This window comes from Cyanistes caeruleus, chromosome 7 (genome assembly GCF_971803275.1).
Source record: "Cyanistes caeruleus chromosome 7, bCyaCae1.hap1.1, whole genome shotgun sequence".
NCBI lineage: Eukaryota > Metazoa > Chordata > Aves > Passeriformes > Paridae > Cyanistes > Cyanistes caeruleus.
In genome coordinates this window covers 21,312,977-21,339,482 of record NC_141707.1, presented here as the reverse complement: position 1 = coordinate 21,339,482, position 26,506 = coordinate 21,312,977, and the positions used below count along the sequence as shown (strand labels likewise).

Sequence of the window (26,506 nt, the reverse complement as noted above, 5' to 3'; positions counted from 1 at the left end):
GGAAGCGGGGGGGCAGCTCTGGGCTGCTGCAGGCAGCGCTGAGTGATTCATGGCCTCGCCGAGAAGACTGTCAGGGGCGAGATTTTATTGTAGACGGGAAAGACGGGAAGGAGGGGGGAAGTTGCAGGCTTGCGGCAACAGTTACAATGGGGAGGGGGTGGAGGGGACGCAGCTCTCCCTCCCAGAGAACGCCCAGGTCCAAATCGACACCCTCAACCTCCCCCATCCCCCAAAAACTCAGCGTGGGCACCATGGAAACAATAATTTATTTAAATAATCTCTGCTTATTGTAAAAGAAACATTAATGACTGTATAAGTTTTCCATAATAAATAACCAAAAATACCGTTTGTTTTTTTTTTTCTTTTCACGACGCTAGACATCAAACAGATCAGGGGCATGTCGGTGGCTAGGTTGCCGGCGAGGGAAGAACAGAGTGGGGTGGAGAGGAGGGTTCGCTGCGGCTGGCGCCCGACCCGGGGAAGTCCCATCGGGGCACAAAATCGGCCCGAAGGCAGCGCACGGGCCGGAGCCGCGCCGGCACCGCCACCTGCGACCGGCCCCCGCCCCCGCCGGACGGTTTCGTTCACGGCTAAAAGGGATACCTTAAACACGGGAGGCTTCTGTTTTAAATCTACATATAAAAATTATTTATCTTTTTTTTTATCGTTTTATTTTTTAATCCCCAACATTAAAGTGAGGTTATCCGCAAAGGCACCTATCAACTTTAAAAAAATAAAAAGTAAAGTTAACCAGAGTTCTGCACCGGTGGTTTGATGAAAATGCCGGGGAAGAGGTGGAAGATAGACGGAGAAGAGGGAGGGAGATCAGTACTTGTTCCGCAGCGTGGTTGTTTTCACGGCGGGAGGGAGGACCCCACGGGGTCGAATGCACACGGGCCCCACCGCCGGCGGCAGCGGGGCGGGACGGGGCGCGGAGCGGTTCCTCTCTGCCGGGGTGGCCGGGGCCGGAGCCACGCTTCACCAGAACACCAGTGCTACACGTCGGTGTCCCGCGGCCGCCTGGTGCGGCCCGCGGGCTCAAGTCTCTACAGTGTCTAGAAGATGCTGCCGCTGCCGTGGTGATGCGGGGGCTGCGCCGGCTGCGGGAGGGGAGCGGCCGCCGGCAGATGCGCCGGGCCGCCGGGGGCCGGAGGGTACCACGAGTAACTACCGAGGAAAGCGGCGGCGGGGCTGGGGCTGGCAGTGCCGGCGCCGCCCGCGGTTCGTGGGTGCGGAGCGAAGTCCCAGGCAGGGGGCGAGGAGGGAGACGGTGGCGAAGAACTGCGGCGGGGAGGCGGCTCCGCTGGGATCTCTCCGCTTTTCCACATCTTCTTGAACTTGGAGCGGCGGTTCTGAAACCAGATCTTTACCTGCGGGGAAAGGAGCGTCAGGCGGCCGCTGCCTCTGCGGCGCCTTCCCGGCGCCCAGACCGCCCGCGGCGGGGCAGGGACGCGCAGCTTTCGCAGCCCCGAGTACTCCCGGCGCTGCCGCTTCGCCTGCACTCCCACCCCGGGGCCGTCGAGGCGCCATGGGCCGGCCTTCCTCCCACGCTCGCACCCGACACCCTGGACGGCAACAGGCCCCGGCGGGGCGGGACGTGCCCGGGGCCCCGCGGCGGGAGAGCCTTACCTGCGTCTGGGTGAGGCCGAGGGAGGCCGCCAGCTCCGCTCTCTCGGGCAAGGCGAGGTACTGGGTTTTCTGGAAGCGCCGCTGCAGAGCCGCCAGCTGGAAGCTGGAGTAGATGGTCCGGGGCTTCCGCACTTTCTTCGGCTTCCCGTTTACGATCCTGATCTCCGGCTCGCAGTCTTCCTTCTCTGCTGCGGCAGAAACGGCAACCCCAGTGAGACGAGGCGCCCCCGCCACCCCGGGCCCTTCTCACAGCTCGGCATCACCGCCCGCCCCGTCGGGGCGACCCACAGGGGACGAGCGCTCTCCCGGCCCACCCCGCGCCCAGAGCCGCGATCGGCTCCTCGCCAGGCTAACCGAACCGTCCCCAAAAGGGGCTCGGACGTACCAGAGTCGTTGTTGGCTGGAGAGGCCCTGCTGCCGTAGGGCCCGTAGGAGCCGTAGGCGCCCCCGTAACCCACGTCGTAGGCGGCCTTGGCAGAGTAGGGGGCGGTGCCGCCGCCCGCGTAGGGGTAGGAGCTCACGGGGCCGTAGGGCGGCCCGCCCGCTGCCCCGTGCTGCTGGTTGGTGTAGTAGCTGCTGTCGGTGGCCGTGGAGACGGGCAGCGTGGGGGACTCCTGCGGCTTGTGCAGGCCGCCGTGCTGGTGGTAGCTGCCGGCGGAGATCTGGCTGGTGTGCATGTCCGGCATCAGACTCTCCAGCACCCCCGTCATCCCGCGCCCCCGCCCGCCGGGGCACGGGTCGCCGCCCCGCGGCCGGCCCCACTGGGGACAGGCGGTCAGAGCCGCGCCACCATGCTCGCCGCGCTCCGCCGGGGCGGTGCAGCCGCGCTCCCGCCGCCGCCAGCGGGACGGACTCTGCGAGCCGCGCGCCGCCGGGACGGCATTTAACACCGGTCACGTGGCGCGGCGTACGTCACCTAGCAACAGCCAATGCGGAGCCCGCCCGCGTCGGCTCCCCGCGGGCTCGCGGAGTGCGGGACGGGAGCGGCGCCCAGCGTGGGGACGAGCGGCCGCGGGGGTCGCCGGGGACCGGGGCCTTCCCGGTTCTACGGCTCAGGCTGCTGCCCCTTTGATTGCACGGGGCGGTCCGATCCTTGGCAGCGAGGGCTCGGGACCGCGGCTCAGCACGGCCGCTTCTGCCGTGCTGTGTCTGATATGTGCCCCCGTATGTCCGGCAGCTCCAGGGGAAGGTCCGCGCATCGGTCCCCCCGTAAGCGGCATCCCCACGCGGGCGCGCCTGACGGCGGGCGGAGCTGGGCGGCCGCGTTTGGGGGTCTCTCAGCTCTTCTGACCCTGGGAGAGCGTGCATTTCGCGGGAGATAAGTAACTCTGTGTTACACAGCTCTCTGTGCCAGAGTGGCAGAGCTTTCCAGTGAAATCTCCTTAACGTAACACGCGGAGGGGCGACAATCCACCTAGCACGCGTGTTTTCTACAGCAGTTGCTGACGGTGCCCGCGGGACGTCCCTCCACACGGCAGCCACTGACTGCGCCTGTTGCAGCCCAGGCACAACGGCAGGGCCGGAGGCGCCAGGCACCCGCCAGGAGCTGCCCGTCTCCCTGCCCCGTCCGCTCGCGGTCGCACCGAGGCCGTGCGGGCCGTTGTCGGTCGGGCACGGCGGCGCTGTCCTTGGCCGCCCTCTGCCGGGGCCAGCGCCGCGGGACAGCAGCTGGAATGGTGTCCCAGGTGCGCTGAGTAGCGCTTCGGAACTGATTTTTATTCTTCTGTGTTATTTCCCCCGCCCGACTGTCCCGTCCCGGAGCCGGGCCGCCTGCCAGGGAGCGCGTTCCTTTCTCAGGAGGAAGGACCCTGCGCTGCCGGGGGCTGCGCGGTGCGGCCGCGGCCCTGCGGGAGTCTCACGTGTGTTCACCGCGGGCAGGGAGGGAGGCGGCGCTGGTGCGAGGGCAGCTGCAAATGTGTACCACAAAAACTGGTAAAAAAAAAAATAATAATAATAATATATATATATATATATATATATAAATAATAAAAAGTGACCTGTCGCCGTCGGGGGTTGTTTGCAAGGGCCGGGGGTACGTGGCGTACCTGGCGATCCCCGCGCGCCCCGAGAGCCCCCTCACGAGCCCGCGCGTGCCCCCACAGGACCCCTCCTCGCGCTCGTCCCGCCCCTCCCCGCCCGGCGGGGCCGCTCCCTCACGGCGCCGGTGCCGGTGCCGGGCATCCCGCTCCCGCCCCGGGCCGGCCTCGCCCCGGCCTCGGCTGCTTTGAAGAGGATGGCGGCTGGAGCCTGTCCGTCTGTGCCTCCGGGGTGGCGGCGCTTCGACGAGCGCAGGTGAGCGGGGCTGGCCCTGGTCGTCTGCCAGCGGCAGGTGGGCCCGGGAGTGGGGCTGAGGGAGATGGGGCGCTCGGCTGAGGCGGCGGTGAGCCCCGGGCGCGGCCTCCGCGGGAACCGACGTGCCCAGAAATCGGCATGATAACCGCGGAACCTGGCGCCCGGCCCTGCTGGCCAACGGGGCCCGGGGGGGCCGGAGCAGCGGCGGTCACGGAGAGAACTCGGTGCCCGCAGCAGTGGCTCTCGTGTTGCTGACTCTCCTAAATATAGCTGGTGCTTAGTGCAAAAGGAAACCGGTTTCTGCAATCCGCAGCGTGAACGTTCTGTTATCTCAATAGGAGACATCTAAAAGTGACATCTTTGTAGGACCATTTCTGTCCGTCGATGGATGAGGGCCGGCAGTCTGAAAGAGCCGCTGGCTGGCACGGAAGAGGGGCAGACAGCGTTTGGTGGCTCTCGGCAAACAGCGGGACAACCAGCTACCCTTCATTACTCACGTTTTGAAGCGTGTGAGATAGTTTAAAAATACAAAGGAAAAAGAACATTTCATCTCATACTGAGGATTTAATAAAGCAAAAGACTTACTACGGAATTTGTCTTTCTATGCGGCAATTTTTATTTTTAAATTAAATTAAATAGTGCTATACAACATGTACATAGTGATCTGTACAAAAATTAAAGGCCATGATTTTGTTTGCTTCAGCTTAGATGAATAGTCTTTCTTGTGCAAGTTGTTCCTCATAAGTTGATGCACGACTCACAAATTGTCAAATGATAGCTTCTCCAGAGTCTTATGGCTTTGTTTCTGCAGTTTGTTTTGCCTATGTGGAGGCACAGACTTGCTGGAATCTCCACTGGGGAATTAACTTTTAATTTATTCACATGGCTGATCTTGTAGATCTGATTTTGTTATTTCTAATTTACTTGAACTTTTTTTTTTTTTTTTTGGTGAGGTAGTTGTTTTAAACACCAACTTGTATAAATAAAGGCATGATTAAGGGAGCAATGACATCAGGCAGCAGGAAGGAAGGAGAAAGGCTTGTTTTAGGTGAGAGACAACTTGACTACCATGAATGTTTTACGACACACTTCTCTGAATCAGTCAAAGAATATATAATAGTATTATTAGGAGTTTAAAAAATAATGGTATTAGGCTGATCCAGAGTTTATGTGTTTTCATGTTTTTGTGTCGAGCTATGTAATTTTAATTATTTTTTTTTGTCCCTGCTTTGGGAATTATGAATGTTACCACAAGACCCAGAGAGACTGGGGAGTGAGGGAAAAATCAGAGGGGAGTAGGAGTGTTTTGTGTACCTGCTGTTAATACTCGGCAATCCTGCTTGGTTTTGGTATAGTAGATCATGTGTTATTATTTATATCCTGTGAGAAGGAATGTTTGTGTGTTACAAAATATATATCTTATATACATTGTTCATTCAGTTGCAGACGGAGAAGGATGCTTGCCTTCTCGCTGCAGAGCAATTCAGTGGTCAAAAGTTTTGGTCATGATGTTTATATGAATATACAGCACTTATTGCCAGAAGCAACAAAACAATTGAGCTGACTTTTTTGTTGTTGACTTGTTTGTTTTAGAAGCATCCTCATGCTGACTGTGGACATAGTTTGTTTATCAAGTATGGTAAACATAGTGTGTATAAAAACAAGAGAGGACCACCAGTCTTCAAAATCATCATCATCTCCAACTGACCAGCTTGTATTATTTTTTTTATTATTTTCAAAAAAGGCAGTTGTATATGATTCATAGAAGTGGCTATGGTAACTCTGGGCTGGTATATTTTGTTTAATGTTTTTATTAACTATTATTCCTATGATTCTCTTCCTGAAATAGACTTCATCTGAGAAAAATGTGAAAGCACTTAAGGGCTGGTATCCTGACTGTATGTATGTGGTATAGATGTAACTTAGGGACCAATGAAACAAGTTGTTACACAGTGTTTTATATCAAATTTCAGTTGAAGAGAACAGCATTTAAGATTAAGAATTAGGTTAATTTTTAATCAGCTGTATTTTTAAATATTATTTTACTCATTAGGATCCACATTTGACTGAACCATATCACTTACTTCAGCAAGAATGTGGTGAATCTTAAGAGATGGGCCTGTTATTTCTGATACTATTGCACAAAAGCAGTCTCTACTGCAGTAGTATGTTAACAAGTATGGATTTCTTTCCATGGCGAAGGGAAATGCTTTCCAGTGGATTTATAGTGATATAATGCATGGTATAGTCCTGAGCATTTGCCTTAATAATTGTAGAGTAATATAAATCATGTGCCAGGTGAAGCCATGAGAAGGGTTCATGCTTGTATTGTACTCATGAAATCTGGTATTATGCTTGAGAGTGATAGTAACAGTTCAATCTTCCTTTTCCAAGGGATTAAGTATATCAGCTTTTGGGAAATTGTATGAATCTTTTCAACACCCTTGTAAGCTTGCTACCTGCTGTGCTTAGTTTCAGAATCCAGTGTTATCGTTTTCCTCTCTAAAAACTGTTTATTGTCTCATTCATCTATACATCAGATTCTTCATTCCAAAAATCACATAACTCTTCTGAGAAGAATATGCCCCCTTGTGTGGCTCCCTGAGGATTCCTTTCTTAGCCCCTTGTTGTAAACAGCTTATACAAGCATGACATGAGACATGGGTTCTGTAAAATCCTTTCAGAGTTGTTTATTAAGCTGTCTTGGTCTCAGATTATCTTTCTCAGTGATGATTCAGTGGCAGCTCAGCACTTTTCTTCAGCAGAAACCTTTGCAGACTAGAGCACAAACTGTGACTTTTAATAGTGGATTAGTCTGGTGTTATTTAGCACAGGTGTCTCTCAGTTGTTTCTTTGTACAATGTTGAGGAAGTACACAGCCTGATACATTGGGGCGAATGTCTAATATCAGCACATTCTTGGGTCTAATAATTGCTGCAGATGCTTGGTGTGGGAAGGAAGGTCTGTGTGCAGAACCTGAAGGCACTAGAGCAGCAGTCCTTGTGGGTTTTAGGTGTAAAGCAGAGCATGCCCAAACAGTCCCTCTTGCCTCCTTTAAGACTGAAATTCTACCTTACTCGGCAGTAGGGCCCTTGAACATGTTCTGATCATCTCTGGGGCTTCCAGGTTTTTTTTTTTTTCTTTACCAGATGTATCAAAAGTAATACTACTGTCAAAAACCAAAAACTGTGTGCTTTTTTGTGGTGGTTGTGTGGATTTTTTTTTTTCCTTAATAGAATGAGATTGGTAGGGTAGCTAGAAAGTAATCTTTGTGGGAATGTTAATTGGCCAGAGGCTGGGCAATCACGCTTGCTGGTACACATATACTCTGGGGCAAGTGCTTGTAAGCCCACTTTGTAGTGGATTTGAACACTACAGGTTCAGCCAATAGGAAAATCTTTGTTGGAAGTGTTTTGTGTGTGAATATTTAGATGAAAAAAAAAAAATCTTTAGTAAGAACATGCATGAAAAGTGCTTTCAAGATGAATCATTAGGTAATTTCTAATATTGCTGTAGATAACAAGTGTGAGAGGAGAGGCGTATTTTGTGGGAGCAGATTTAAGCTGAGATTTGTACCATTATGAACTCTTGTTTTGTACAGGTAGTAGAGAACTTTTTTTTTGCTTGACTGTTACATCTGTACAACCTGTATCTGTGCAGTCTAAGCACAGTTTAACCAAACTTTAACAGTGAGAATAACCAAGACTGCTTTGGCGTTAGCTTAAATGTGATTATTTTAAGGGCTCAATTTAGTGGACAATGGTGTTTAGAGCTCAGAAATGCTACATCACCTCCGGGTACTGGATGAATTTTGATTTGTAGTGCCAGTGAACTGCCTGAGGTGTGGAATGTGTTTTCTTCTGCAGGATGTTGTTTGAGCTGACACCTGCTATGTCTGGGAAATAAAAAGTCTGTTCCTGATGGAAAACATGAATGTCTTGCTTGGAAGGAAGGATGAGATGTGTATTTTCTTTAAAGATGTGTACAAGAACAGGTCTTGTGAATAGATTGTACAGCTGCAAAGTACTAGGGGCAAATCCTAGATTGCTACATTCCCATCTGGAATGCTGCACTAAATTGACTCAAATTGTGGACCATGGAAACTGCAGAATCTCTTCATGGGAATACTCAGACACTTATACTTGCTCTGGGATTTGGCACTGGCTATTCCCAGCCTTTGTTGGCATCTTAAGTATGAATGATTAATTACTCAAAATTGTAAATTTAAAAGAAACCTGTAGTGAGAAAATATGCACATACAAACCTTAAAAGTTAATTTGCTTTGAAGTTTATTTGCTTTTTTTTTTTTTTTTTTTTTTTTTTAAAGTGGTGAAGTAATTGTGATCAGAAGTGAGTGTGTTGCTATGACCTTGACTGGTGAAGCCACAGCAGTCCCATGAACTGGCTGGGGGACCTTTTCTTGAGGCTGTGTAGATGAAGTCTGTTGTGTAAGTATGAAAACAGGGAATTGTCTGCGAGGAGTGTTCCATCTCCTATCTGCACACATATCTATCTTGAAACTGCTCTTCCCTTGGAAGGAAAGGGGTGAAAGGAACACAAGAGTTCACAAGAGTTACTGGCCTTTTGTTTTCTTGTGGTTGCTTCGATTACAATATTGGCAGGTGATTTGCACATGTATTTCATCTCAGTATTTTTCCTGTTTGCAGAATGCCTAGATCTGAGAATGCCTTTTATGAACACTGCTGTATATCTAAAGAAATTAAATTAGAATGTTGCTTTTTACCTGTATGCATTACTGTCAGCTCAAGCTCCTTATTTTTTTATTTTTTTTTTTCAGCTTGGAAGCTAAGAAAATATCTAAGAAAAAAAAGATCTTAAAAACTGAGAGAGCAGAGCAACTGCAGAGATAAAGTGGTAGGTGGGAAATTAACTATGTAAATTCTATTGCCTTCAGGACCTCTCATGACTCAGTCCTTATGTGACTTTGCATGTAATTTGCAAAAGTTGTTGAAAAATGGATTAAGGATGTGAACATTAACGTGTAAAGATTCTACGTGGCCACAGGGTGTCCCCACTGTTCCATGCTGATGCATCCTGATAGGCCATTTATCCTGTAGTACAAAGCTTGATATACTTCTTAAACATGCTATTTTATATGTTGCAGGTTTTAGCATTTATTTTTATATTTCCAATTCTTATTTGTCAGGGCAACCACTTAACATCTAGTCTGATGGAGGGAGAAGCGTTAAAAAGAAATTGCTTTTCTTGATTTGCTTGCTTTAGGTCTGAGTTCTCTTTTAACTTCCAAAGATTGGGTATGGACAAGACTTGATTTTTCTTGAGTAACAATTATTCATTCCATGTGAGTGCAATTTTGTTGCTGAAATTAGAATGAGAATTTATTCAAAAAGATAGATAATTTTCTGTCCACTTTTGAAAGCCTGCTACAGGAGTTCTGCATGTTGACCAAGAAGGTGAGGTGGCATATTTATCTAAGGGCTTGTCTGAACAATACTGGTGGCATCAAATTAAGGGGTGAAAGTAAAAGTAATGTTTTTGGGCTTTTAGGGTACCTTACTTTAGATATGGTTTAATTTAAGCAGAAGTGAGGCGTTCTGCACAATAAATGCATCCAAGTGGGAAGCTGGTGCAGAGAACAGCTAGAGTGGTAAAACTTCCACCCTGGCTTCTGAATAGTATATGGGTCCCAAAACTTTGAATGTACTGTATGTGTTGGATCAGACTGGGGCTGATACTGCACAAGGATATGTGCCCTGCTCCTACAAGTGTTCAAGGTCAGGTTGGACAGGACTTAGCACAGTCTGGTCTAGTGGAAAGTGTCCCTGCCCACAGCAGGGATGATGGGACTAGGTTGTATTTAAGGCCCCTTCCAACCCAAACTATTCTATAATTCTTAAAAAGTATAAAGCATAAGGAGCTCTGTGTTTGGGCTAGGACGTAATGCTTTACTAAGACTGTGCTGTTACATTTAGGCTGTGGCAGTGATGCTTTCCTTAGGAATTTTTTATAGCTACATTAATTATATCCAGTTGCTTTAGATTTTCAGCACCTCTGAAAATCACGATGTGTGTTTTGAAGTCAGAAGAACAGGCTGCTCCAGTCTGGGGGCAGGGTCCTTCTCTCCCTGGGTCTCCCAAGGGCTCACAGCTCCAGTCTGGGGCTCCTCCTCTTGCTGCAGGTGGATCTCCATGGGCTGCAGGGGTACAGCTGCTTCACCATGGTCCTCACCACAGGCTGCAGAGGAATCTCAGCTCAGGTGCCTGGAGCACCTCCTTCCCCTCCTTCTTTGCTGACCTTGGTGTCTGTTCTTCTCACATGTTCTCACTCTGCTCTTCTCTAGTCGCAATTAAAACTGTGCCACAACTTTTGATTCCTTCTTAAATATGTTATCGCAGAAGCATTACCACAATTTCTAATTGGCCCAGCCTTGGCTAGTGGCATGTCCACCTTTGGAGCCACCAGGGATTGGCTCTGTTGAACATGGTGAAGGTTTTTATTTTACTGTTATTAAACTTTTTTGTTATGTGTGAAGAAGACAGTGAATACTTTTGAATTCTAAAAGTGTTCTCACTGTTCTAGGGAGAACTGGAGAAATAAGTAAAGAGTTTGTGAGAGTATCTCTCTTTTAAAAGAAAATCTGTTTTTGTTGATCCCTTGTTTACATGACCTAGTTAGCTAGTTAAGGTTCTTAGAGTTCTGCAGATATTTAATAACTTTGTGTTGTAACTAGCAGTTCTTCAAAGAAATACCAAGCTGCAACAAATACATTACCATTGAAAATTTAGTGAACTGACAACAAAGGTAAGTAAGGCTGCTGTGCCAGCTTCTGCCCTTTTTGCCTTGCTTGTTTCATATGCCGCCCAGCAGTTGTTTAAGTGTATTGTAGGTAGGTAAACAAATTGGATCTTTCTTTTTTCAGGTGATATGTCTGACAACTAGCTGTTTCCTTGTTGTCTCTCATGCTTTTTTTTATTTTTTACAGCACCTCACCTGATGGAGTCAATGTGATATTTTGGACACAAATCTACTAATGCCTATTGTTAAACCAGGAAATTGGTAATAAATAATTTCTTGAATTTTAGTTAATCTTAAAATCTCGTTGCTGTGCCCATTCCTTCTTATACCATTTTTACTTAGTCTTTTTCCCTGGTAATGCTGAAGGTGAAAAACATGGCTATATACTTATGAATGCTGGCAGAAAAATCTCTTTTACAGTAATAATGGTTGTCCTTTTGCATCCTTGCTCCCTTCCAGTATGGATTTTTGAAAACGGAAAGTTAAAACTGGAGTCAGTATAAACCACAGCAGTCTTCATGAAGAATGTGAAAAATACTTTTAACAATTTTTTCAAGTAGCTTTAAGCTGTACTTAAGGGTAATATCAGGAAATCTGTGGTAATCTTCTACAGAACCTGCAGGGGGAATAGCAACCACCTTGTGGACTTAATGCAGTTCCTTCAGGAGGTTTTCTGAAGGTTGTGTTTGGACTTAATATACACACTGTGTTCATGAAGAGAAGTGTCCCCAGGCAATTCCCTACTTGCATCAGAAATTTCCACTCTTGCCTGAAGGAGAAAAGCAATGCCTGAACTTTCTTTTGCATGAAATTGAGATTTCAAAACCATGCCATTACTGAATGTGTCTGGTGTGTTTCACTGGAGCATGGCAGTATCTCTTGAACAAACATCACTATTGTAACAAAATGGTTAATAGATTGGTGCTTTCTAAAAGTGCCCAGTTGGCTGCACTGCAGATTTATAAATGGTGCTTTAAATACCTCCCTCTCATGGCTTGTTTCCTGAATTAGTACTTCACCTGAGCTTGAAAAACTTATAATTTCTTGGGATGTTTCCAAAGTCCTGGTATCACATCTGTGAGAACAAGACTTCAGAAAATCCTCCTCAAAGCATCAAGGTCTACAGCTTTTTCTTTTATACAGTATGTTGAATACAGAGTTTGGGAAAGGTTTCTGTCTCTGTATAATTTTCAGAGTGGTTTTGGTCAAAAAAGCATTTTTTTTTGTGCTAAACCAGTTCTGGAATTAGGGTAGGGAATTTGTGAGCTGGGTACAGCCATAGGTGCTGCTGTCCCATGCTACTAGGGCTCATCTCCTTGTCATGCTGCCTCTGGCCCTGGGTGAATGCACAGAGGAGTCAGAAGCCAGGGAAGAGACTCCCATGCAGCCAAAACAGTTGCAGAGGACAGCTCTGCACTATGATCCCTCCTCCTCAGTGGGGCCCATTACTCCAGTGTCCACCCTGGCAGGGTACCGGACCTGTGGGGAGAAATGTGGCAAAGCCAGTGGGACATGTGCACTGTGGGGACATTAAGGGGTGGGTGAAAGGAAGTGAAGAAAACTGGTCTAGTGGAAGGTGTCCCTTCCTATGGCAGAGGGGCTGGAACTAAATCGTCTTTGAGATCCCTTCCAGCCCAAACCCTTCTAGGATTTGTGGCTGATGTCCAGTAGCCTAATGCTGTGTCCTGTTCTGAGGTACAGTAAAATTAAAACAAGAGCAATGCACTGTCACAGATCTCTAGTATGATGTCTACCAATGTGTTGCCAAGCAAAGATCTGGACCCCACCTGATCTGAAAATTGTTTTGATTTGATAGATTATAGCAGTTCTACTTCATATCTCTAGCATTGAATGTCATAAACTGGCAATTACGTTTCAGTAGAAATGACATATTACATATCAGGATAGAGCATACCTATCAAATAATGGATTACTTCATTAAAATATTCTCTATTATTATTAGATATTGCTCCATCAAACAACGTATTAGCATTAAAGATCACACACAGAGGAACAGTGTTTAGTAATACATAGCATTAGCAAACAGCATTACTTGGCAGTTTGACCAACCAGCTTATAACAAAGGCTTTGCCTTTCACATCAGTGAGATCTTTGTATTGCTGCCAGCATGCTCTCCACAGCACTGCTTCATGGTTGTGTGTGAAACTTGTGAGAGGAGAAGACTTAGAGAAATAACAGGCTACAACATTATGCATCAAGAATACATGCTGCTTATCGTAAATGATGTGCTAAGCACTGCCTCATTCGTCAAAAAGATGGTGTGTGTGGGTGGATGGCTGTGTTCCTTGATGTGATATTGTTTTAATTGTTGAGCCTGAGTACTTTCACTAATACTTGCTCTATTTAGCTACTGCCAGTTTTGACTGAGCATGAGCCACAACCAGTAGAACTTTTCTGAACTTGTTTCTACTTACCTATCTGAGAACTAATAAAGTAGTTTTATCCTTCTTACTTCGTACATTCAGGCAGTTTCCAGATTACCTGGATTTATACCTCTGAAATGTACTTGATCAAGATTGGAGGGTGGCAATTTTAACAAATATTTTAATTCAAACTAAGTCTCTTACTTAAAATTAAGTAGCTTCTTCTCTATTATATAGATGTATAGCGGTTTTCCCCTTTTTCTTGTGCCTTTGAATGATAAGTTTACTTCAAATACACCTTAGTTATTGCAATGGAATCAAAGAGATTACAGTATGTGTTTGCATAGGCAAAACAGTGTTTTGACTTAATGCCAGCAAGAAAATAATTAATGACTTCAGGTATAAAAACTTAAAGCAGTAATTTCTCCAAACCACTTTCTTTTGTCTGAAAAATCAAGAATCTGTTTTACAAAATAGTCTGGAGCATTAAGGAAACTTACAGTCATTCAAACACTCTAGTGCTACCCTGAGAAGAACTAGAGACCATGACAATTTTATTTTCAGGTAAGAACCCCATGGTTCTTATTATCAGTGAGCATTAACACCTTTTATATTAGGCAAGGAATGCTAATGTATTAGTATTACAGAGAAAGCTGTGCAGCAGAAAATAATAGCTTCCTATTTCCTGTACAACTTAAATAGTGGTAGTATGTATATTTGGTTACATGTTCTATGAGCACTTCAGTTTCACTGCACAGGAGACTTTTGCGGTTTTGACTTTTTGAGGACTGTTTAGATGCTAAGACTTTGGGGTTTTTTTATTACTTCCAGCCAGTCAGTAACTGTTGAAGCTGATAAGCAGTACTCAACAATCAATAAGCTTGCTTTCAAGGCTGACTGAGATGCTGGTAGTAGTGTCTGTCAACCACAGCTGTTGTCTGTAACACCAGTTCCAGATTTTATTTTGGAAGCCTCAAATGAAGTCACTGCATGACCAGAAAGAGCAACAAGTGAGAAGAAATAAAATTCTAGGATCCAAATTTTTACACTTTAAGAAAATAAGGGAATCTGTAATTTGATACAAAAATGCAGAATGAGAACTGAGAAGAAACAAAGAAGCTGCAGTAATCTGAAAACAACAGCAAATGAACTAAAAGCTGTGCTCAAGGGTTAGGGGGTTTGCTGACTTTTAGACCTCTGCCTATTAGGTCATTAATGCCTGGCTTCAACCTCTGATCTTTCTGCAGTTCTGGAAGCTCTCTTCACTTTTTTTCCAACACAAGGCCAAAGTTGTGTGATTACAATGAGGCTGTTGTATTGAACATCCCACATGGATGCAGCAAAGAAGTCTCTGAGAACTGGCTTATGTTGCAAGAATGCAACCATCTACTTTGTAAAATGTACATTAATCTCAAACAGCCTTTATTATGTGAGTAAGGTGTGATTGTTTTTGTTTAAATGGAACTTTTTTTTCAGGAGGGAAGTTGCACCTCAGAACAAGATAAATATTTGATAATCTAAGCTCCACTGTGACACATTAGGAGGAGAGGAAGGGGCTGTTTGTTAAACCAGCACTGTTGGAGAGCAAAGCTCTTGGAAGACAGTGAGGAGCAGCAACACAAGACTACAAAAACTTGGAGTTAGCAATGCTGAAGTATGTTGTAAGTACAATGGAACTCAGACACCCTTGCTGTTAACTCCCAATAACGTTAAGCCTTGAAAAACACCAGAGTTGATAAATTGTGCACAGCAGATTAACTAGAGACTTGGCTAACTTGAAATTACACATATCTCGGGGAGAAGTATGTACTCTGGGGCAGGGCAGGAAACACTGGATGCATTTATTTCTTAAGAAATGTTCCCGTTTAATGTTTAGGAAACATTTTCCCTTGGTATTTGGGTGAGTTACATAGTAGTGTCTTCAGTGGATTCTTGGATTGCCATGTATGACAGCTTTCCCTGTTGATTTTTATTGATTTATGGGCCAGACTCTTGGCCATTTTAGGGTATTATTGAAAATTCAAGAGTATGACTGTAGATTTGGCAGTGCAATATAGAGATTGTAAACACCGTGGCTTCCCTAGTGTCTTTGGAGTTGTTCTGATTTGTGGAGCAGGGTCAGTGTGGGAACTCTAGCCCCTTCCCTGAGGCTGTGGAAGAAAAGAACTTGGAAATACCTGTATAGCCAGATTACCCAAGGCTACCCTTTTACGTATTTGCTAACATGTTGCCTTTTCCTACTTCTATGGAAATGCTTGATTTTTTCTTAGCTTTGCTTTTATTCTACTCTATCACCACTGACAATCTGAACCATAGGTCTAGTTATCTAATTGTTCCCAGAGCACAGTTTTTGAGCTACTTGCCAGATCTGCCTGAAGCACGGACATCTCATTGGTGTTGTAGCACCTCTTCTTCTTCCTCCTCATCTGTATGTAGTTTGGATGTGCCATCCTTCTGTTCCTCCTACTGCCCTTGTGTTGTTTAGAGAGCCTTTCCAGTAGTAGTGGGTAAAGCTTGGAGTCATGGAAACAGGAGCTGTGTGTGCCACACTCACAGGGCCTTGGAGCATGCTGGGGCTGACTCTAAGACAGACTCATTCAAGCTCAATCTTGCCTTTCAGGCTTAATCACTGGCAGGCTCTGTCTTGTCCCACATACCAGCACCTGGACTCACATGGGGTTACAGAGGAGAATCCCAGGATGTCTGTGCTGTAAACAAAGATGTAACTGTGGAGCCAGATACTGAAATATTTTGAAGATCTTGTAGGCTGGAAGAGTTGTGTCATGAAATTTCAGCCAGTTAAGTCCAGTGACTTTTAATATTTTTATTTTTCATTTTTTAAGCATAAACCCCAAGAGGGACCATTAGATTATCTTTCTTGGTCACTATTTGATGCTTAGTCTAGCTACCAACCTACTTAGCAAACAAAATTGACAAAGTGTGTAATGAACTCTGGTTAGAAGGAATCTTAAGATTAATGTAAGCATTTATAACAATAAGAAAGTTAGGTAGTCACGTTGTAATTGGGGGATGGTATCAAAAATATTACCATTTAAAAGAAAAAAGAAAAAAAAATAGAAAATGCTTTTTTTTTCTTTGTGATCACTCACTACTAAGTATTTTTCTATTTGGCAATTGTATGCTTTTCCAGTATTAAAAAAGGAGCATGACAGCATAGTGAGGCTTCCTGTTCAAATGCGATATCTCCCTACACAGTCAATAGGCAGTATGTTTACCAGGAAATGACTGAAAATCTTCCTGGAATATGACAGATGACCTGTCCAGTGCCAGCTGTCACTGAGATTCCTGGTAGATATAGACATCTAATAGAATCCAGTAATTGGAGAGATATTTTAATTAGCTGCAACTCTCCTTTTGGGTTCAAAGAGCTGGATCAGTGATTTACTACTGTCAGCTGGAGAACTTAATTTACATACTGTATCTTGCTGTGTTCATTCTGAAGAGTGAAACTATTTGTTTCATGTTGTTATTTAAGCACTATCTCTTAAGCAGTACATCAGTGCCTGACAACATGGCATTAAGAAATTAAGGCTTTTACACAAAGTTTCGAACCCACAGCCCTGTGAATTTGGCTCATCTTTCTGCATTGTTGCTGTGCAACTATGTATGCTTATCCTTGGCTACCCTAGGTTTGATCAGTGTGAGTTTGTAGAAATGAATAGCTAGCTAGCCCAGTGGGGTCAAAATTCTTGCAGAAACTGGCTGCTCTGTTGCAGGGACTGCCAGTTTTTTTCAGAGGAGGCAGATGGAGCTGAATATGGTAAAGAACTGATCTATTTACTGTTTGGGAATGGTTTTATATGTGCACATTTTTAAAAGTTTGTCGTGGTATAGACAGCCCTCAGTAGGACTCAGTATGTAAAAACTGCGCTCAGCATGCCTTACTTGTGCTATTCAAAGCAAGGTGGGAAACCAAGAGCAGGTAGGATGTTCCCTTTACAGGAAGAAGGCCTGTTGCTCTTAAAACCCAGTAACGAGTTACTGAGCTCAGCTAGTCTGCTGTGTGGGTGGGGAGTTGGAGTCACAGAGGCACTAGAGGTAGTGTTTCTCTTCCTCTAGTTTTCCACTGCTTAGTGGTACAAAGGCTCTCCCCCATATCCTGAAGCTTTCTGTGATCCCCCAGATGTCTTAGTGCTGTGTTTGTGCTGCAAAGGGCAAATCTGCCTAAGCAACTGGAAAGTCATCCCTATCCTTTGAATCAGTAATGAACTAGTTGTGAGCATTCCTGTGTAAGGTGGGGTGAGGCAGGGAAAGGTGAGTCCAGGATGTAGCCCGGGTGCTCAGCTTGGGTTGTCTCTAGTGACCACTAACCCTCCCAGCATCACTGCTGCTTACTCTCACACTGCTGCTCACCCTCAAATAGCCCATCTACTTCTCTAGCCCTTGTATGGCTTATTTGCAGTTCATGTCATGGGTCTTGTATATCTGAGTACAAGACCCAGGGGCACTTGAATTCTCTCACAGGTTGGCTTTAGTCATGTTTTCTGTCAGCAGTTGCATTTTCACCTCTAAATTCTCTCCAGAAGCCATGGTTGGGCATATTGAGAAAGTTTGAATAGACCCCTAAAGTAAGTCAGATTCTATGAGATGAAATTCTTCCTTAAACACAAACACCTCATATTCATGGTCACATTGGTATGGCAGAGGCTAGCACTTTGAGTGAGGTGGTCCTACTGTCCTGGTTGCTCTTCCCTCTGCTGTACTGACCCCTTCATGTGCTGGAATAAATGTGCTTGTGGCAAACTGTGCATACAGCAGAGAGGCTTAATAGTGAATGACAGTCTTGGTGCCCTTAAGTAGTGCATATCTGTGTGCGGTTAGCACACACAGGCAGACATAAACTGCTAAGAAGATTGTCTGAAAAAAATACCTCCCCAAAGAAGTCACAGCTTCTTTATGGCATAGGACTTGGGTTTGAGAAATATGTTGCAACATTTTTGAAGTGGAGAAAAAAAGAGAATTGGCCGTTTTTTCCCCCCACTCCTGTCCCTGTTACTTGGAAACAGGGGTTTGAGCTGCAAGAGTTAATTTTAAAATCTTGACACTAGGCTCTTAAATTCCACTCTTTATGCACTTTGTGTCTCTGGAGTGATAGAACTTAAGATAGATTTTTCTTTTAGCAGAGCAAGTGCAACCTCCTTCTAAACAGGGAAGACATTTTCATACTCAGAAACATTGTTTTGTAACTGAAATGCTGCATCTCTTGTGTCTCTGGCATTTTTAGATTTTTCTGGGTTGTTTCCAGCAGCATGCAGGAGAAAAGTAGTTAACAGCAGAGGAGACTATCATGGGCTCAGGAAGGACTGGAAACACAATCAGCTATGTAAAAATGTGAATGATCTCTTTCTCTTAACTGTTTTTTTTTTTCTTTTTACAAGATGATGGCAGGCAGTGACTTGCTGGACTTCTGTTTCAGCTGTGTGTAATATATTCCAGCATTGCAGAAGACATAAAAGCCATTATACTGAAGGTGTAAATTAGCTTGCACTCAGGACTGTTGCCAGATCACAGAACAGTGTGTGAAGCATACCAAATGATAGAGCTGAGTATGCAGCAATGATACTCAGTTCAAGAGAGGCTGCCACCTTTTTGCTTCAGTGATACAAGAATTGGCAAGGAGAGAAGGTGCAGCATCTTAGAGATATTCATGAAGAGGAGAGAAAAAGGCATTGAATTAGCATTTAGTGTCTTTAGCTGCCAAACTGTCTCATTTAGGCTGAATATCACTGCCAGGCTGTGTACTCTCAGCAGCATGTTTTGAAGTGCAAGGAGGCTGGGGAGGAGCTGGGAAGCACCCACCATGTGGCAGAATATGAAGGCAGGAGTTGACTGCCAAGTGGTAACTTCTGCTGGATAGTTTAAGCATCCAGCCCATCTGTGTAAAGCTACCTGGGATGTATATGGAGCTAAATTGAGTGACAGAATTCTAGTTGAAACTTCAGCTTTCAGCTCTGTACCGTAATTAAAGGAAAGACAAGATGTCCAAGAAAAGTCTGCTTCCTTTGGAGTAATTAAGTTTTCAAAAAATTGCATTATCCTGACACCCAGGAATCAGGGACTGTGGTTGCATTGTACACATTGGATAGACACAAGGAAGTTTAGGTCATCAGTAAATAGCTTATTGATGAGTACAGTTACTTTAACAGATTTGCAAAGCTGAATTGCCTTTTTAAAATTGTTTTGGGTTTTTTTGTTGGGTTTTTTTTTCACAATAGTGTATCAAAGGTTTCGTATTAGATAGCCAGGTATATTTATTCTGTTTGCAAAAGCTGCTAGGTGAATCTTTTTTAGGTGCAGGCTGGTCTTATATGGACTCATGTCAATGAATGTGTGTATCAAAGTACCCTTAAGACAGTGGAGTGTATATTAGCAGATTATTACCCTTAGAGTTGTTATGTGGATTTTTAGGTATGCTTTAATCTCTTGCTGCCTCTTCCCTGGAAGATTGATTTTTAAGTAGCAAAGCTGTTTAAAGGTTCTTAAGTTTTGGGTTTTGTTCTTTTTTAATTTAAAACAAAAGCACTACATGCACTTTTATCTCTCAACCAACAGCTGAGGTAACTGTTTACTATCATAGTTTAAAATATAGCCTTTGTGACAGGATCCTGTTCTACAGTGTTCAGCTGTGACTCTGGTGCTAATTTATTCAGTTAATCATTAAGAGAACAGTATTGCTGAACAGTAACAAAGCAGAGCTTGAGACTGAAATGAAGCTGTTCTACAACCTAAGGTGGAAACTAATATAGGAATAATAGCAATAGACCACCAGCAGGTTAAGAGCTGGCTTTTATGTCTATTTACTCTTGGAAGTAAAGGGAGAGAGTAGTTTGGAAAGAAGAAGGAAAGTACTTAACCCTCTACATGATGTGAACTCAGTCCAACCCCTTTACTATGATATCTAACATTTAATGTTACATCTTCATATATGACAGATAATGTCATACATAAATTCTTACATATATGTGGAAGCTTAAAAATAGAAATTTCACTGGTCTTCAAATGAAAAATTCTGCCATCTGATGCGAATTAATAGTAGTAAGTGAAATAATTTATGAGAGACCAAACAGACATTTCCTATACAGCTTCTCCTCTACAGAATACTATCCTCTCCCTTGGTCATCTTTGGATGAAGAGAGAAAAGTTTTACTTCTGGTACTATAGGGAGGGATTGCAGGGACTGAGGAAAGACAGCCCTCAGATCTGCATGCCATCAAAAAATAGCTTTCTGTGCACAGCTATGATAAGTTGGATAACTGTTGGAGCATATCAACAATTTTACTTCATTCCAGAAGATTCTCTCTACACAAGGTTCAAGGGACAGCTGACACAAGGGTGTCATAAACCATAAACTTACTGGTGAGCATAAGCATTATTAGGGATAGCATGTCCCATGTGTAGGATATATCCTACATGCATGATGCTCAGGCATAAGAATGCCAGCTATTACTACCTCTTTTTCACAGTGATAGAATGATGGGACAATAACATTACTTTACCCATTAAGGATAAGAACCCTAAAGGACCTGCAATCCTAACCACTACAGCCCCTTTATCAGTAGATTCATGGAAAAAGAGTATTCCTTCAGGTGTGCTCAAACTCTCATGGGAACTGGGATGTTTGTACATGTTTTGGTCTATGTTTACAGAAATTTTTCACATACAGAGACATTTGCTTTTATTCCTAAAAAAATAGAATGCCTGACTTAGCTTTGATACTCTAAGCTCCTAAACATAGTTCCAGAAGAATATTATTAAATAAGAGACTTAGAAAAAGTTTTTTTTGAGGTTAAATAAAATTTGCACTTGTACTTACTGTGTGGTCCCAAGAAGAAAATGGTGTCCATATTCTTAGAGGAAGTCTTAAAGCACAGGTTGTTTCATTGTCCTGTGTTTTGATTCAGAAGGGAAGGACAGTGTTCTGAAGAAATGTGAGCAGTTACTGGGAAGTTTATAAGGAAAATTCATACTAACTGCTTCAGTGTTTTCTCACTGTTCTAAGCTGTCTGAGGCACCTGTGGCCTAGTGTCCACTATCTGAAAGCTGGGATGCAGAACCCTTTACTTATTACAAGCTGCACCTTGTACTTTAATGATTTAGGTAAGGAGGCCTTACCTAAGGGATTTGTAGGGATTTCAGCACCTGCTGGCTGGCCCTTCTGGAAAGGGAAAGGTCTTTTGGCCAGCTCTGCAAAGGAGGGAGATAGCAGTTATCTCCTGGCATGGTAAGCCGAAGTGAGAATGTCTTGAAGGAGGAGCAGGCACACTGTAAGGAAACCTAATGCTCTTGGTGTAACATCATCTGTCATTAATAATTTAGTTTTAAAAATAAATCTACAAGAAGGAGAACACTACTATCACAAAGTAGTTGCAACTTTTCTGCCAAACCTAGCTTTTCAGCATCAAAATATGTTTAAAAAAATACTTTCTTTAAAACTTTTTTTTTTCTGATTTACACTTCAGCCACACTCAAACTTCTCTGTGGTTTTTATTTCATTTCTGAGTCATACTTCTTCTTTCTCTTCTTAAATAACAACCTTTCTAATTTAGGAATAGCAGTACTACTGTACCTGTCAGTTCTCCTCTTCTGCATGAACTCTTGTTGTCCTACATTATGTAGTGCTTCTGCCCTGTAGTGAGGGGCCAGGTACATCTGCAGCCTGGGAAGCAGTAGTCTGCTGTCACACCTGTCTAAACAGAACTGATTCCTGCCTGCTGTGGTAACACCTCCAAGTCCTGAGTCACCTTGAGGTAGCTGCCGAGGAGACTGGAATACCCTGCACTGAGCTGACTTCCGTGTTTTAGAAGGGAAGACAGTCTGGAGGGATGAAAATGTCATTTGCTGGTGTGGGTTGCTGCTCTGCAACACTGTGAGCAAGAGCTGTGGTTTTCCTTATGCTTCTACCTGTAGTATGTTCAGGAAGTCTACAAACCTCTGCACTTTGGCTTTTGCCTCTGTGTCAGGACTCATCCTATAGTTAGGCATGTAGGCTAGGAGAGCAGTTCAGGATGAGAATTTGCAATGTTGGGTGAATGCAATAAAAATTCAGGATAGCAGGAGTGTGTCCTGAAATGAAATGAGAGCTTATTTTTTTACTAATGTGTTGTTACAATTTGTTTCTTCTGATCTTGGAGAATTGGAAGTATATCCTTCAGAACACTGGTCTTTCTTGCTGATTAGCATAGCCAAAATATCATAATGGGACTACCAAGTGACAGTATGGACCTTAAGACAGGATATAACATTAGAAAATGTTGAGTTCTTTCGATGGATGTGAGCATTATAAAATTTGGTAGTACTTTTGATATAAGGCTTTGAGTTTTGTACTTCAAAGATATTGGTATATTGATAGCTTATTAATACCTGTTTATTTTATTTTTATGTAGCCAGAAAGTGGTGCTGTCATATTAAAATGAATCCAGTAGAAACAGAAAGTGTCTATTATGCCTTTTGGAAACTAATGGAAACTGTCCATGACATTGCTTGGCAAGGACTGTAGTCTCATTTGAGTGAATGCTGGAGTCACTGAGCCACCACAGTTAGGTTCACTGGGTAACTATCCAGTTTGCAGAGGACTATTTTTGTTTTTTAGTGAGAGATATTACGTTATTAGTGGTTCTTTTGATGTAGGAGTCAGAATTGCTGAGCTTGTTTGAAAATTTCTCTTGGTTCTCTTTTTTTTTCTTATTTTTAGCTTTTTCAAAAACCAGAAATGTAGTGACTGCATGCTGAAAGTACTTCCTTTGCTCATGGTATAAGAAAGTTTTTCCTGTGCTGTGTGTGCATTTTGAGTATGACCTAGAGCCCAGGAGTGATTCATGGTGCCTTTTTAATGGGACTGACTCACATACATCATGATGAATCATCTTCCTAGGCATGGTGGATGCTGTTCTGGGAAAGAAACGTTCTTTGGACATGGTACTCTGTGTAAGGTGTTAGCACACATTCCTAGTCTGTCTCTCTGTGCTCATCCTATCAATTACTCAGACTGTAGGCCTATATTTAAACTGTATTACTATTTATGTAAATCAACATTTCAGAAAAACAGTATTTTGCCATTGGTTTGACTTCTTGTATGAATAGAAATTCTTGGGCTGCTTTTACAGAGCCTTGGGGTGTTCTTTTCTTTCCCTTGTGACACTGTTACTTCTGGCTGCCTCAGTGGTAGCTTTGTCCTCACATCACAATGACTCTGCAAAGAACAGATTTGAAAGTGGGAAAGTGTTGCAGTATCCATAGTAGTTTTTAAAGCTTCACATTTGGCTTGAATATAGTAGGATGAAGTTGTATATCAAATATGTATAGAATGGGTAATGGCATATAGGTTATATCACTGGCTTTAGGATAGTGACAAGCTGAGTATGGCTTTATGATATTGCCTAAAAGAAACCTTCATGCAGTTTTGTAATAGAAAATAAACTATCTGCAGCTGGAAGGATGAAGCAGCTGCACTGTATTTCTACAACAGGTCATGGAGTTCGTACAAAACTTCTTGTGTAAACCAGTAAAATAATTTTGATGAATTTGAGTTGTATTGGAAAGAATTGTTGCTTGTCAACAACAGGGCTGAACCTGTGTTAGAAAGGATCAGTAGATAGTTCATTGCTGTGCTGTAAGCCGGTTTTGGAGTATGAACCTAGGAAAACTCAAGCTGTCTGGGACAGCTGTATCTGTAACCCATATGCAGACAGTTGAATGAAAAAGCACTGTCTTTTCCCCATACCTTACTTCTCAGTAGCTTTCCCTCTTCCAACTGTTCTCAGTCCAGGATGATTTTCTGAGCTTAATGTTCTTTTTCTACCTAGCAGCATGAGCCAGGCTCCCTTCCAAGTGCATGTTTTTTTTTTCTCCACAGCACTTCAACTCAATTTAAATGTCTCTAGAGCATGGCTTGTTCAGATTGGCACAGTTTGACCAGCTGTGTGAGGAAGTGCTGTGTGGTTGGTTCTGATGGCTTAATTTTCTGGGCCCTATCTCTAGTATCAGAAAAGATCATGAAGAGCATTTTCTATCCTCTCCTTACTCTTTTCCCTTTCTTTGCCACCTGCTCCTGAGGTCATCCCTTTCCAGGCTGATGAATCATAACCTGCTCAGCTGACCTGTATCTCTGTTCCTCCTTGTCTTCTCTGAACCTTTCACTTGATGAAATAATGGGACCAGTCTGAACTGTACACAAAGTCTGGAAAATCATGTTTTTATTCAGCAGCATAATATTGTTTTCTTTTGTTCACTGTTCTGTTCTTAATAACTGTACATGGTTTTGCTGGTAGCCAAGCACTGAGCTGATGTTTTTGTGTAACTGTCATAACCCTAGTCCAGGCTTTACAGAAGTAACGGCTAGGGATACTCTCTTCCTTCTCTGAGGTGAGAGAATTGGGTTATCTTTTCAGTGGAGGTATGGAAGTGGTACCTGTTCTGAAGACAGTTTGGACCTAGTAATTTAAAAATCATAGATCATCTAGACGTTCTGCAGTATTTTTAAAGTGGCTTGGTCATGGTATTCCTATATACATAGTATTCCTATAGACAATACCATGTGAATCTGCCATTGCTACAACATCTCATATATACATGGATTTTTTAATAAAATTGCACTTTAAGTTTTATTGCTGTTGTTGAGGTTGTTAGAAACAGTCTAGAATTCATGCATTCAGTTACACTATACATTTGAATAAGAAAATAACTTTTTCTACATCAGTCCTCATTCTGCTTATTAATAGCTCTAGAAAATAACCCTTATTTGTACAATCCTGGAAATGTATGCTTGGCTGCGTTTGCTGGAAATATTAAAAACATTTTATATTATGGAAACATCTGCTGTGTAGTAGGCATGAATGTGAGATCGTGTTTTTTACAGGCTTTTTCTGATGACCTTAAATTCTAGGGTGTTTACTTCTTATTAAAAGTATACATAAACTGCACCTTGATGGATGAGGGCTAGAAAGAGGCTTCCATTATTGGCAAACTTATTGAGGTTGTCCTGTGTCACACTGAACTTGAAATCTTGACAATTTTACCCCAAAACATGTAGTAACTGGGCACATGGTTGTTCCTGTGCTAGTGCTGTTCAGTGCAAGTAATACTGCAGTACTAAAAAGTTGTAGCCATATGAGCAGTTCAGGATGTGACAGGATAACAAACACAGGTTAGGAAGTAGGTACAGAATTTGTCATTAAATATTGGCACAATTAATGGATGTTTCTCTATACATTGTTTGGAAATACATATTAATCTTGTATGTGTAAATCCCCCTATTTAGAACATTTATATGTGAAGTATATTACCATGCTTCAGTTAACTGTATGTTTTTAACGTGTTTCTGCTGTCTGGTTACTATTTACTTGTCAAGCCTGGTTGGGCTGGAAACAGAAATACCTTCTATGCAGTGGAAGAAGGATTTTACGACAAGGAAAATTAGTAGTGCAACATTTTGTAAGGATAAGGTAGCGCTTATGAGAAAATAATGAAAGCAAAACATATACAAGAGGAAAAAAAGTTAAAATTAGCTAGAGGTATGTGGGGAACCTTGTTGGTATATTTGCTTCCAGGTTGCAGTGGCAAAAAACATGTATGTTTGCACTGTGTTGGCTATCAGACACTATGTGTTTCTCTTTCTTGCTTTTAGTTCACCATAACTCTTGAACTTGTTGGCTGGAAATTTTAACAAGGAAATGAGATGTCTCAAATATATTTAGATTCCTAGAAATTTCACAAAAATCAGTAGCTGGGTAAAGGAGAACAGCCTGATTAGTGCTCCCTGCTGAGCAAAGGCAGCTACATCCTGGCTGCCAGTTGCCTCTGCTGGGCATCAGCCAGCTGGTCAATGAGCACACACATCCTGCACCAGCCAAACAGCCAGCACACATGGAGCTGTGGGATCATCATGACCCATATGTCAATTGTCTGGCTGATCAGAGTGCTTGGGAATAAGTGGGTTAAAAAATGTAGGATAATCTATAGGAAACTAGGCATCACCTTTCCAGTAGCTCATGGAACAACATGTTATTTTAGTAGTAACCAAGATGTTGATGTTTTGTCCCTTGTCAACTAATGTGCACTTAGAAAGCTTCCAGATTTTTCCACGTGATAACCTTAGGGTCAGGTGATCCCACATGATGGGAAAGCCTCTAAAGTACCTCTGGAGCTTCTGCTCTGGTTTTGATGAGGAGTAATTGCTGTTGTAGTTGCAGTGATTTCAGCCAATTGATGCATGTGCATTACATTTTTCGTAAAAGAAAATATTTATCTAGGCATGAAGTGATATGAAATATTTCCAAATTGTCTCCAACTCTTTATAGAGATACTGCCAAAGGAGAGATGAAGAAAAAAACACAGTAAATATTCCCATTAGCACTTGGTTGTTTTTTTTTTTTTTTTTTATTGATAGTGTATTTTCTTCAAATGTT

At 43.4% G+C, this 26,506-nt stretch overlaps 2 protein-coding genes across 3 annotated transcripts; one reads left to right on the top strand and one right to left on the bottom strand.

The window, feature by feature from the left end:
* Positions 1–654: 654 nt before the first annotated feature.
* DLX2 (distal-less homeobox 2) lies at positions 655–2,479 on the bottom strand. 2 transcript variants are annotated; one of them, XM_086896910.1, is made up of 3 exons: positions 2,015–2,479; positions 1,630–1,817; positions 655–1,370 (listed from the first exon to the last, which is right to left on the bottom strand). In XM_086896910.1, exons 1-3 carry the CDS (start codon positions 2,337–2,339, stop codon positions 1,056–1,058), a joined length of 828 nt encoding a protein of 275 aa, XP_086753036.1. In that variant the 5' UTR covers positions 2,340–2,479; the 3' UTR covers positions 655–1,055. The 2 variants fall into 2 exon arrangements, with proteins under 2 accessions (XP_086753036.1, XP_086753037.1); XM_086896911.1 differs by having other exon boundaries at positions 1,630–1,814; positions 2,015–2,478.
* Positions 2,480–2,558: 79 nt separating this feature from the next.
* LOC147652242 (uncharacterized) lies at positions 2,559–4,513 on the top strand. Its single transcript, XM_086896714.1, has 4 exons — positions 2,559–2,838; positions 3,066–3,314; positions 3,732–3,921; positions 4,288–4,513. The coding sequence occupies exons 1-4, from the start codon at positions 2,559–2,561 to the stop codon at positions 4,442–4,444; spliced, it is 876 nt and encodes a 291-aa protein (XP_086752840.1). The 3' UTR covers positions 4,445–4,513.
* The last annotated feature ends 21,993 nt before the right edge of the window (positions 4,514–26,506 follow it).